The 12,686-nt window shown below is 38.7% G+C and overlaps 1 protein-coding gene across 2 annotated transcripts in view; it reads left to right on the plus strand.

The window, feature by feature from the left end:
• Window positions 1–11,960, plus strand: part of myt1lb (myelin transcription factor 1-like, b) — a 101,173-nt gene extending 89,213 nt beyond the window's left edge. For both annotated transcript variants that reach the window (XM_087170558.1, XM_087170557.1), the window contains 7 exons: window positions 528–611; window positions 3,880–4,101; window positions 5,016–5,110; window positions 5,733–5,836; window positions 6,700–6,843; window positions 7,766–7,828; window positions 9,223–11,960. In XM_087170558.1, coding sequence (XP_087026684.1) covers window positions 528–611; window positions 3,880–4,101; window positions 5,016–5,110; window positions 5,733–5,836; window positions 6,700–6,843; window positions 7,766–7,828; window positions 9,223–9,363 — 853 coding nt within the window. In that variant the 3' untranslated portion in view covers window positions 9,364–11,960. The remainder of the gene's footprint in view (window positions 1–527; window positions 612–3,879; window positions 4,102–5,015; window positions 5,111–5,732; window positions 5,837–6,699; window positions 6,844–7,765; window positions 7,829–9,222) is intronic.
• The last annotated feature ends 726 nt before the right edge of the window (window positions 11,961–12,686 follow it).

The raw sequence follows: 12,686 nt of genomic DNA on the forward strand, positions 1-12,686 counted from the left end.
TCTGTCCCTCCCCATACAGATGTAATATCAAGCGTGATGTTGCCATATATGTCACCAATAGTATTATTACATATATACATCCTCTGGATATATGAAGGTTTCTAACATGTGTATATGTACATATATTAAAAATATCTATACGATTCATTTTTATATGCTATAACATGTTGCAAGCCCATATATGTTAATAATATTTATTTAATGTATATATGCAAGTTTATTAAAACAACATACATAAATATTCTTTATGTTAGAAAGAATATAAATATATTTAAACATACATAGTTGTATAGGATAGACATATATGTCAGTATGTGAAATTATTCCAATTCCCAAAGGTTTCATGTCATTTTTACATATGTATATATATTTCATACATGGAAATTCAGTATATGTACATATATTACACTTGCATATGGGTCTCTCTCCCTCTCTCTCTCTCTCTCTCACACACACACACACACACACACACACACACACACACGTACTTTCTGCTTCAACTTTGTAACACTGTCATTTATCTGCAGTCTCTCAGGGTGTCCGCGGGCCAGGAAAAGTGGGATAAAGATCATCCACAGTAAAGAGAACAAGGAGGACCAGGAGCCTATCAGGTACAGTACAGACACTGATCATCAGTCTTCTGTTTCCCTTTAAAAAGCCTGATACTGAAACTCCTCGTCCTGTTACCAACTCCGCTCACTGTTCTCAGCTTTCTTCACACATTTCTCATGAGACATATGAAAAATGACAGATGACTTAAGTTTTATCCCTGTTTTAGAATGATGCAAGGAAGCTGTGCGAGTGGGAACAAATTGATCTGATTAAAAATCAGAACATTGCTCTTTGACATGCACTGATGCAAGCAAAAAAAAAAAAAGAGTATTAGCTCTGACAAGACAAATGTGCTACGAGTGTAAAGTTTCAACCAGAATTTAAAGGTTGCAGGGGGAAACTTCAGAAGTGCAGGCTTGTAGCAGTTTAGAGGTGGAAGGGGAGGGGCTGGGGGGTTCTGCAGTCTCTTGTGAACTCCTGCAGACGCACAGGTAGGGGAAGACAGAGAGGGAGAGATAGAGGCATAGAGAGATTGATTGGACTTTACCTAAATTCCACAGTGGGCTTCTCAGGTCTCAGCCCTGCAGCTGCATTGATTTCTCTGGTGCTGCAGCAACACTTTGCCCATTCGGTCGGATCGTGTCCCTGTCAGTTAGTATGCTCTTTTAACAAGAAAATATCTCTGTAAAATACTGAAAATTCACTAATTAATAAAAAGAATTGAGAATCGAAATAATCAAGAGAATGCACATTAAAAGTTCAAAGAAAATATTTAAGGTCCCATATTTTTGATATCCATAACAAGACATATTTGTGGTTTTAAGAACTAAAAACCATCTCAATGTAGTTTTACATCTCCTCTTCAGTAACAAAAGGTCGCTGAGTTACAACAGTCGCTGACTGTTTTCCGAATGATCAAATAAAAATATTAGATTTCAGGTGAACCAACTACTTTAAGATTGGATGGTGGGTGCAGGTGGGCAGGGCTTGGGGGGCGTGGCTGCTTTGTTGTGACATCACAAAGCTACAGAAGTCCTGACGGCTTATTTTAAGCTTTAAGCTTTGATACTTTCACAGTATTAATATAGAACCTAAACCTGCTTTATAATCAAACAACACATGGACATCTACCTTTGTACTATATGGGACCTTTAATAACCCTTTAGCCTCCCCTCCCAGCCCAATCATATAGTTCTAAACCTGTTCTACTGCCGCTGTGCCATGAAACACAACACTGCACTCACCAGGCTCTCCCTGCTGGACATTATTTCTTTCTGCACAGTTGGGCTCCTCTGGACTGTTACAGTACAGATTGGTGGATGTTAGCCTCGGCAGCACAGCACTGGATTTGTTTTCTGCCCAATCTCAGCTACCCAGGTCAGCGATGTGGTGCTGTGAGCAGATATCTGGTTCAGGCAGCTGAAACATTTATGGCTTGAACTCCAAAGTTCTCCTCAGAAGATAAGAAAAAGGTGCTGTCACAGGGTGGGGGGTGTAAAGACCTTTCTAGAGCAGTGTTTCTTACACCATCATGAGTCATCGGCCAAAATAATTCACAGATGTGCAGAGAGTACAATATTACAGGCATGCTTTCATTAGTATAAATCCAGTGCTGACATTTAATTTACCCTGAAGCCTGAGTAGTAAAAGTGATGGACAAAGAGAGAGAAGAAGAATTAACACAAATCATCAGTTTACCAGATGTCAATCTTGATAAAGTAGGAAGCAGCTCCATCTGTGGCTTAAATTAAGATTTAATTAAGTTTTAAGGTTTTATTTTGTTAGTATCAGAAACATCGAGGTTGTTAAAGGCAGCGGTCAGGAACAGTTTTTATTTGGCAGTGGTGAATGATCCCTCAGCGTTCTTATAGTATGAACACCGTCCAGTCATATTCAAAATGATCAGGCTGCACAGCTGATTGCAATAAGTCTGAGGTCGTGTTTTTTTCCTACAGATTACTATACTCAAGAGTTTAGGGAAATGGTCGTATTGAATTTTAACTGACTGTTAATAAAGACTGGAAACAATTAGAGTCACAGGCTCAAACCACACGTTGGTGTAAAATTCAGTGTTTACTCAGATCCATAGTAGTGACGCTGCCAATCACAACACCATCCATCATACTGATATTGATACTGTATAGTCAAACAAGCAGGAAGCTGATCCTAGATTAGAATATTAAAAACTGACAGATGACAGAGAGGATCAGATTGTGGTATTATTTCAGTGGTAGAGTAAGACCACAAATTCAGGTCGTGTTAATTTTAGGGAGCTCTGAATTCAAATCAAACATGTATTAAAACACTGAAATAAAAGTGGCACAGTCTTACTGTCTGTATCAGAAAAATAACCAGTGGCCTCCTAATGACACACATGCTATTGGAGTTCTACTGAGACTGTCACAGAAATGCAGCACAGCTCCACGAAATGTACAAATTCAACCACGATTTCACAAGTAATGATTCATCCGATGTGAAACTGTTGTGGCAGTGATATTTGGAATTTGAACATGACTAGGAATTTGGCAGAATACGGGAAATACGGAGGCACAGGGAGAGTTCACACAAAACAAAATATCATGTAGATTGTCATAATCCATTAAGACTGTAGAGAAAGAAACCGAGGACGGAGCGTTTGTGTTGTTTGATGTAATGTAATTTACTGTAATCGCTCTAGGTTAAGATTAGGGGCCCGTGTGGATGGATTAGTTCAGGAAATTCCTTTGACTTCTGATCTGTATTTACGAGGGAAATATCTCAGATATACTGAGATATTTCCCTCGTATACTTAAATAGTGTACACGAAACCCCCTGTATCTTTTCTGTACTCAAAAAGCCATGAAGAACTAAAACCAGCCATTTGATATAGTTTCACAACTGATGCTAGCTTTAGCCGAAATCCATTTCGCCTGGTGTGACATTTGGAATAATTTACTGCCTCATTGCATCTGATTAGCGCTGGTGTTGATGCACTGTCAGCATTCCAGAAGTGTGATAAGGCTGCCACTGGGACAGCTTTAAAATAAGATGATCATATCTTTGTTTATATCAAAGTAAAAGAGATAGAGGGAAACAGAAAAATCACTATAGTGTATGGTGTTTTTGTGCTCAGGCGGCTAAGAGACTGTAGTGTATAGCAGCTAGCTGGCAGCTGAGACTCGGCAGGTCACTCTTTGAAGGAAAACAATGTCTGCAATGTGATGAAAAGATGACGGTATTAATTTTGAATCCATAAGTAAATGAAGGTTGTGGTTAAATGCGTAGATCCGAGATAAACATTGAAAATGAATCAGAGTGTTGTTTCTCTCTGCCCCGCCCACCCACCAGGTGTCCAGTCCCAGGTTGTGACGGTCAGGGACACGTGACAGGGAAGTACGCCTCCCACAGAAGCGCATCCGGGTGCCCCATAGCAGCAAAGAGACAAAAGGATGGCTACCTAAACGGCATTCAGTTCACATGGAAGTCTGGCAAGACGGAGGGCATGTCCTGCCCCACGCCGGGCTGTGACGGCTCAGGTCACGTCAGCGGCAGCTTCCTGACGCATCGGAGGTGGGTCAAGGGAACATGGCTGCAGTATTAAATCATTTATGGAATTTTACCTTTTAAGTCCCCTTCTACTCAAAAAGGTTTATCTGTGCTCCCCTTAAAGTTTAAAGTTTGCAGTGAAACATCCTGAGGCTATGTTTTATTTATGAAGAGTCTGGTCCATGAAAAGTGTGTGGGCGTGGTCTGATCAGATTTAATTGACAGTTTTCTGTCAGTTAAAGCAAACAACACACCGTATATATGATATATATGAAAATGCAAAACAGTGATCTGTGAAATCACTATCTATCACACAGTAGTGATTGAGCCGATGACCCACTGATGAAATTATATACAAGAAGCATTTTACAGTTTTATGAACTGGTCCGTCTGGTATGACTCTTAAGATGTGCACTTATAAGCAGGATTTTGAGACATCACAACTAGTTTGAAAACCAATCAGAACAATATGCAACTTCAACAGGTGATATGGAAACTTGAAACCTGTGCACCTACACTGGACTTTTAGTAGAAGACTTGTCTTGTGTCCAGCAGTTAAACATTTGAAGTGAACTGAATGAAACTGAATATGTGCATATGAATAGAGTTTTCAATTAATTCATGTTTATTTTATTTTATTTATTTATTGATTTATTCGTACGTAATTTAATCAGGAAGTCATATTGAGATCTAGAAGAGTTAGTGTAGCAAACTATCAGTTTTTGATCCACATTAAGGACCAATTTTCACCATTCTTTCTTGTCTTTCTTTGTGAGTCTCCAAACATCATTTAAGTACAGTACTAAACTGCTGGAGCACCTTTAAGACACTGATGGAATATTTCTTTTCAACCTCCCTGACAGTCTATAAACTACACTGACTCAACGTGTGTGTTGAATGTAGTGAAACAGTCCTTCCTTTTTTGTTTGTGCTTCCAGTCTGTCGGGTTGTCCGCGTGCCACCTCCGCCATGAGGAAAGCCAGGCTCTCCGGAGTGGAAATGCTAACAATAAAGCAGCAACGTGCCAGTAATGGTAACTACAACTACCACGCACCCACACAATACAGCCAATCAGGAACATGGGTTTCGAATAATTAACTGAGCAGAGTTCCAACTTCATATAATAACACAATCAGGAGGGTACCTGTGTGTGTGTGTGTGTGTGTGTGTGTGTGTGTGTGTGTGTGTGTGTGTGTGTGTGTGTGTGTGTGTGGGGCGAGCAGCGTCGGAGTAAAGGTTTACATTGGAAATAAACAGCCATTCAGGAGAATAGAGTAAATAATGAGAGGAGAGCTGGGCTTACGTGGCAGTTACCAGTCATGTGATATGTGAGCTACCTCCCTCTGTTTTCCCAACACTTCACCCCAGACCGCAGTGAAATCCAACGCTTCACAAAGGAGTGTGACAAGATCATAATGTAATTTGTCTGTGAGACTGTTGAGTCTTAATCAGCTGAAGTGACATGACCCTGTTCTATTGTAGAGGTGAAGACAGTCACACAAAAGTGTCCAGCAGAAGTCTGACTTAGCTACACAGTCATATTGTGTCTTTTTTTTAATTTTTTTTATTACTTCACTTGAAGCATAAAGGCTGTTAATGTAATTTATGAGGTTTTGCAGTAATGTGTCGGTGCTAACGCTGCTCCTCCTCTGCAGGGCTGGAGCACGAAGAGGAGATCAAACAGCTGGATGAGGAAATCAAAGATTTAAGTGATTCTAATTCGCAAGTGGAAGCAGACATGATCAAACTCAGAACACAGGTAAGTCACTTCCTGTCTGCTGCACCCATCGGCCCGTGTTTATCTTGAGTCAGCAGGAGTGGACAGTAGTAGTACTTTTACTTGAGTACTGTACTTAAGTATATTTTTAGAGTATCTGTACATAACTTGAATATTATTTTTGGAAACTTATGACTTTTTACTTGCCTACATTTCTATGAACTTGAAGCAGCTTCTAGTCAGCGGAATGAATTTTCTTTTATTTTGAAAATGTGATAGACCATGTACTGTGTTCATCACCGGAGAAAAACAATCACAGCCAACTCCTCTGCTGTCAGTCATGTTTGAACCCGTCAGTGTCCTGACGATGCTGCATTAGATAAAGATGAGGCAGAAGATTCTCCAGCAGAGACCATGGTCTGATCTGAAGTCTATGTCTATGTGAAACATTTAGAAAATAAGGAAAGGTTTTAAATGTTAGGTGTGTTTACCACGACCAAGCTTCAAAAAAAAAAGAAATATGAAGATGGCAATTTATTTTTGTTGATTCACTTGTTTTTATGGCTATTTCTATAGGCTTTGTAACATGTTGTACAAGATTTTTACTCTACAGGTTCTACAAAGTCAGTGTAGTCATTAGGTTCTGTAAACACACTGTGGAACAATACAACAATGTGTTCACATGAAAAAACCTACTTTTGAATTTTACTTTTAAAATCAAGTACTTCAGTACTCGCAAATAAATTGGACTGAACAACTTTCACTTGTATTGGAGTCATATTTGACCAGTAGTATCTACAGTTTGACTGGAGTATTGGAGCTGTGTAATCAGCAGTGGTGTGTACCTGCCTTTGATTACAAAGCTGTTACTGTAACATCCTGTCGTCCGCCGTTCCTCTCCTCAGATCACGACAATGGAGTCCAACCTGAAGTCCATAGAGGAGGAAAACAAGGTGATTGAACAGCAAAATGAATCTCTCCTGCATGAGCTGGCCAACCTCAGCCAGTCACTGATTAACAGTTTAGCTAATGTCCAGCTCCCTCATATGGTAAGGGTCACCAGGAACGGCAAGCCGGCAAGTTGCAGAATATTGCTAACTGTAGCGTTATAGCAGCTTATTCATTTTATTTGTGTATTTAACCCGCAGCCTATTGTGCATGCTTAGTCTAAAAATGTGGAGCATTGCTTGTCTTTCCAAAACAGTGAGGGGGAGTTGTGAAATGAGGTTTGACTGGGCATGTAGCTTTTCACAGTGGTAGCAACTCCGAGAAGAGAAATGATCACAACATACAACTGTTCATGTTAAGTCTGATTATTAAAGGGCTTTATTATAAAGTGACTGTGGACATTTTTAAGGATGAAAACCTGATTTTTAGTAGAATTGTCACTGACAAAATATCCATGTGCTTCAAACACTGTGTTCTATCTGCTATCATTCTATCTTTTTCTTTTCTTTTTTCTTTTTTTTTTTGTTGAAGATAACACAAAGCGAGTTGCTAAGAGTTTCATTGTAATCACACACTATTTTGTCCTGTATTATCCTTCACAATGCCATTATTTCATTATATCCTCTTGCATATTGGATCAGTTACCATTCACTTGACAAAGGAATGAATTAAACCTCAGTTAAGCATCCTAAAGTGGCAAGCCATTTTTGATAATTATATCCTCTTTTTTATATTTCAGTAGTTAAGATAAAAATAAAAAAAACAAACCTCCAGGACACTGGAGTAAAACGAGTTTAATTTGTGATACCTCCTCACAACACCAGTGGGCCACTCATGGCTCTGTGTTTGTCTTGATGTCCCGTGTGTCTTCGTCTCTGTCCAGCTTCTACTTTTCCTGTTTTTTTTTTCCAGGTCTTATTTGGCTGCATGTCAGATACTGCCGCCTAGTGTTTACATGTGACAATAACAACTTCTTTTCTCAAAGCCAGCTAACAGAAATGTGTCCCCCCTTGCCTTCCATAGAAACCGCTGGCACACAAAGAGCCTCCTCTAAGGAATAACAGCTGCTTACAGTTGCACCAGCAAGTAAGTCTGTGATGTATATTATTTACATTTTTGCTTTGTTCATACACCTCCTCTATAAATGTTATTATTATGGAAGCAAAGAAATGTGATGACAGGATTTTTACGACATATATAAATGATAAAATGACAATATTTGCTGTACAGTGAATTATTACAGTATTTTATAGAAATTGAAATAAAATAAAATAAGTAAAAGAAAAAAATTGATCCTTTTTCATATTTAAAATTCTGCCTGCTGTATTCCTTAAATCCATAAGTTTCTCTTATATCAATATTTCCCTCTTTCCTCAATCAGCAACATATCAGCAATGTGTGTGTATATATATATATATATATATATACACACACACACACACACACACACACATACAAGTTTCAGATTCCCCCAAATTTGATCAGTAAAGTGCTCCATCCGATATATTTGTTGAATGGTCTCCATTTGTCTGTCAGGGGACATGTTTTTTTCTGTTTCAGTATACACAGCATCCTAAAAAAATAATTTATCATTTTCATTTTGTATTTTGTCTACTGCATTAAAGCTGTATTCAAACGAATAACACGGTCAACGATAGTATTGAGTTCCCTCTGTACATTGTTCCAAAACAACTGTAGTGATGGGCAGAACCAGAACATATGACCAAAGTTGTCAGTTTATGATTCGCCACACTCCCCCCAGCAGTTTCACAATATTTTACAATTGTATTTATCTAAGAGAAGTTCAGATGTTGTATTAAGCTAGCTGGACACGGTGGCAGGACTCAGCTTCACTGCCAATGTTGTCCCAGTGGTCACTCACAGTACTGCAACAAATAAAACCCCCAGGCTCATTTTCCCTGAGGACCGAGGTTGTAAACGAGACCTCTGCCAAACTGTTGACAGGACGCCTGGAACTGCAAACAAGGTTTTATATCTGAGAGCTTAGACAAATGTGCAGGATCCTAATGTAAAGTCTATGGCCTGGATTTTATGTCACATACACACTTGCTGAGCAGTTTTGATTCAAGTAAATAAGTGCCATAAAATACTAATACTCAGTAGTTATTAAGGTTCACAATAAGGTCTTCAGTTGCTCCTGTTTTTCATTTTTTTTTTTTTCTAATTGTTCCTCTGAAAGTAGTTTTGTTTATTTGCAGCTCTGAATTATTCTGCAGCTCGGCGGGTGGTAAACAAAGAAGCGTTTTCAACCGCCAGTCATTTCTCCCCGTGTTTTGTCGACACGCACAACTCAATGAAAAATGTAGTCATCAAGAATTCATTAATTGGTATTTATTTGAACATATTTCTTTCTCGGAAGCGTGATTTGTGATGTGCGGACTTCAGGGCATCTTAACTCCTCCCTCACCTCCGTGCTCCTCTAACAGCCTCCATGTTGTTGTGTCTGTTGTTTCCTGCAGGAGCCAATAAGCGAGCAGAACTTTGATGCCTATGTGACCACTCTAACGGATATGTACACAAATCAAGACCAGTACCAGAGCCCAGAAAACAAAGCCCTGTTGGAAAACATCAAGCAAGCTGTTCAAGGGATCCAAGTGTAACCATTCAGTACAGGGAGATTTTTGTTCCCCCAGCAGGTGTGGGTGGTGTATAAAATCCACATACAAACAGGCAGTAACGGTTTGATCTCCTCATTGCGGTGCAGTAACTTATATAGTGCTATATATTCTCAATTCTGTTCTCTCAAAAAAAGAGGTATAATGCTTAGAAAGACCTCGAGATAATTTCTTTCTGTCTTTCTTTTCTTTTTGGGTCTTGCTTTGAGGAAGAACATAAAAGAGTAAACTGCAAAATAGTTTTTGAGGACATTCACATTTTGTACGTTTTCATATGAGCTGACATAGTGTCATGTAATGTTTCTAGCTGCTCATGTATGCACATTTTTAGTGTATATTTCTGAACAGTAAGCTAATGATAACGGAACGTGAGTTCCTTTTATTGTTTGACAACAAAGCATTTTAGATGAAAAAACTGGATAGTGAAATAAAAATGAAAAAACTAAGAGCAAGGAGGAAGCTAGTTATTTTTCTCCTCACTGGGTGATTTTGGACTTGATGATTTTAGATGTTTTCTTCTTCTTCTTCTTCCTCTTCTTTTTCTTCTTCTTCTTCTTCTAATTCTACTTCTTCTTCTTCTTCTTCTTGCGTGTAGATTGTTCAAGAGCAAGAACTGGTTTGCGAATTGCTTTATTTTCTGACGATGCTTGAGAAAAGTTTGTTTTGTTTTGATGAAAAAAAAGATGCGTAGCTGTAGGTGGGGGCATTTTTCATTGGTGCGCTAAATGAATCCGGAGAGGAAACTGACCTGATGTATGTATGAATGTATGTATGAACAGTTATATTGTAAACATCATTACACGGAAACCCGATGGTGGAAATCCCATTATCTAGGAGAACCAGTTAATTCCTAGAGGAACACATCTGTGCGGTGCATGCATGTTCACATGCTCATCCTTAACTAATCTCAAATAGAAAATGATGTGTAAAGACAATGACCTAGACCACATTCTAGCCTTTCTAGTATCAAATCTGCTCAATCTCGAGACCTGTGTTGCTAGGATCAAGAAATGTCTCAGCAATATAATAATTAAATCATTTGTTTATAGTAGGTACAGGATGCAATCTGCAAAGGAAAAAAAAAGGTTGGGTATATGCAATTTCTTGTTTATAAGCATAGCGGGGTAACATGAATCTTTTTAATATAGCCTATGTAAAATATTGATTTTTATACAAATCTTTTAATACAAAAGTGTTTTTAAAAAAGAGGAGGGAACCTGGACATTGAGATTTAGAAGGGGAAAGTATATGAGTTCCACTTTTTTTCTGTACGATTTTGCACAGGGACACCTTCGTTTCCATGTTTTGATGTTCTTACAGGAACTAAAAAGCAGTACCCGGACACCTAAAAGGAGGGTTTCAGAGGGTTTTGTAAAGAGTATTTATAAGAGTATGACAGCGGGACTTACAGGGTCACTGTCCCCACTTATGTGCCAGTAGACTATTTGCACTTGTCCTTGAAGATATTATCCTTACGTACGGCGGCGTGCAATTTTCCAGGTGACCTCTTTGGCACACGATTGGAGTAACCAACTGCTTGGAGCCACTGTAGGCGTGGATTTCGTACCACTGAGAGAGGAAGAACAGGGACTTGAAATCAGAGAAGAGGATGATTATAACCATAGCAGTTATACTGTAGGCTATTATCAAGTGTAAAAACATTAACAATGTTCTTTCATTTTTGCTATGTTTTAGGAAGATGAAGTTATCCCCCAGCAGCACTTTATATCTAATCACTGTACAAAGGATTAAATAGTCAATCAATTCAAGGTTTTAAAAAAAAGCAGAGGAAAACGAAGGTCTGGTGAAATGAGACCTTCGAGGGGTGATACAATCCAGCGTGACGCCCGTATGCCTGACTGTATGCACCCCTCCATTCTGTTGTTCTAGTTGTTAGCGATCATGTTCAGAATTTGCCTTTTTGAGAGCTAATGCAAAAGGTGCTTGTCGTTCACCTAATTAAATCTCATCTATTGTACTTTACTGTCCTCTTTCAGGACTCTACTACCCATCATCCATGACTGCATACGCCTTTTTCCACAGCATCGTGTCTGCAGCTTTTTGCCAATATAGTAATGCTTCAGTAGAGTAATAGCTAGTACCAGTTTTTGAATTAATTCTCATTATCAGTAAAAATGGAAAAGGGGGTTTTAAAGCACAAACTGGCTGCTCATCTGATGTTGGTACATAATTAACAAATCTGAAAAGAGTTATCTGTGACTATCTATAGGGAACACAAAAAGGTTGTCAAGTATTTAGAATGCTGACTTTTCATATAAATTATTGTGAATTCATCAGAGTTTATTATTTTATTTGAGCCGATTCATTTTGAGATTGATTTCAGTGACCATTAACAAAGACAGGATTTTGTATAAACTATTGTGCTCTCTGTGGAACTGAAGTTTGATTTATTTTTGTACTACACAGCATGGATTTGTTGACATTTTAATTTTGCTATAAATGTGTGAGATCACAAGTTGCTGTGATATTTAATTTATAAATTGTGAACTTTGTACAATTTTTGTCATGCTGGATGTTGACACATCTTACTCTGAATAAAGAAAAAAAATGTGTTGCCAGAGGCCTGTAAAATGCTTTATTTTGTGTGCTCACTGCATGTTGGCTCTCTCCACCAGCAGATGTCAGCAAACACCGAGAAACACACTCCACTATTACGCCACAGGTGCACTTTATGCAGCGCAGCTGTCAAAGACTATTCATTACAGTGACTCCATGAAAAGCAGGTTCATTTTCCAAAATTAAATAGAGTTAAAAAAACAACCACTGATTTGCAAGCTATCCTCAAATGATCCTTTTGCTTCTGCAAGCAAACTTTAATTTTATTGTAGGCGTCTTATTGAAATACCTCAGTGTGACCAGCTCTTTAATAAATATTCAGATGCAGCTGCTTCAATTTGTCGAGATAATCCACTTGACAATGGAGCAATTAAAGAAGGCTATAAGGGCCCGTTCTGTGTGAATGTTTCTCTTTCTCTCATACCAGTGCATAACTCCTCTTGAAGCAGTAGTTTGGTATCACTTTTTCAGAGTTAGGGGATGTACGAAAGACCCACTGTTTACCCAGAATCCTGCATTTCAAGTGTATTATCTTAGACACAAACTGAGTAAACTCAAGTGACTGACTATTAAACTGACCATTTCAATCAGGAGACACTTCATTCTGAGTCAACAAGTACATTTTTATTAACGTGCAAAACAAGAGAGGAGAAGTGAAAGACGTCATCATATGTGAATGAGGGGTGAGGCTGTGTGAAGTATAGCAACCCCCCCCCCCCCCCCCCCCCCCC

The sequence above is a fragment of the Seriola lalandi genome, unplaced genomic scaffold (assembly GCF_002814215.2).
Source record: "Seriola lalandi dorsalis isolate HSWRI2012SDOR001 ecotype SW California unplaced genomic scaffold, Sedor1 jcf7180002054953, whole genome shotgun sequence".
Classification (NCBI taxonomy): domain Eukaryota; kingdom Metazoa; phylum Chordata; class Actinopteri; order Carangiformes; family Carangidae; genus Seriola; species Seriola lalandi.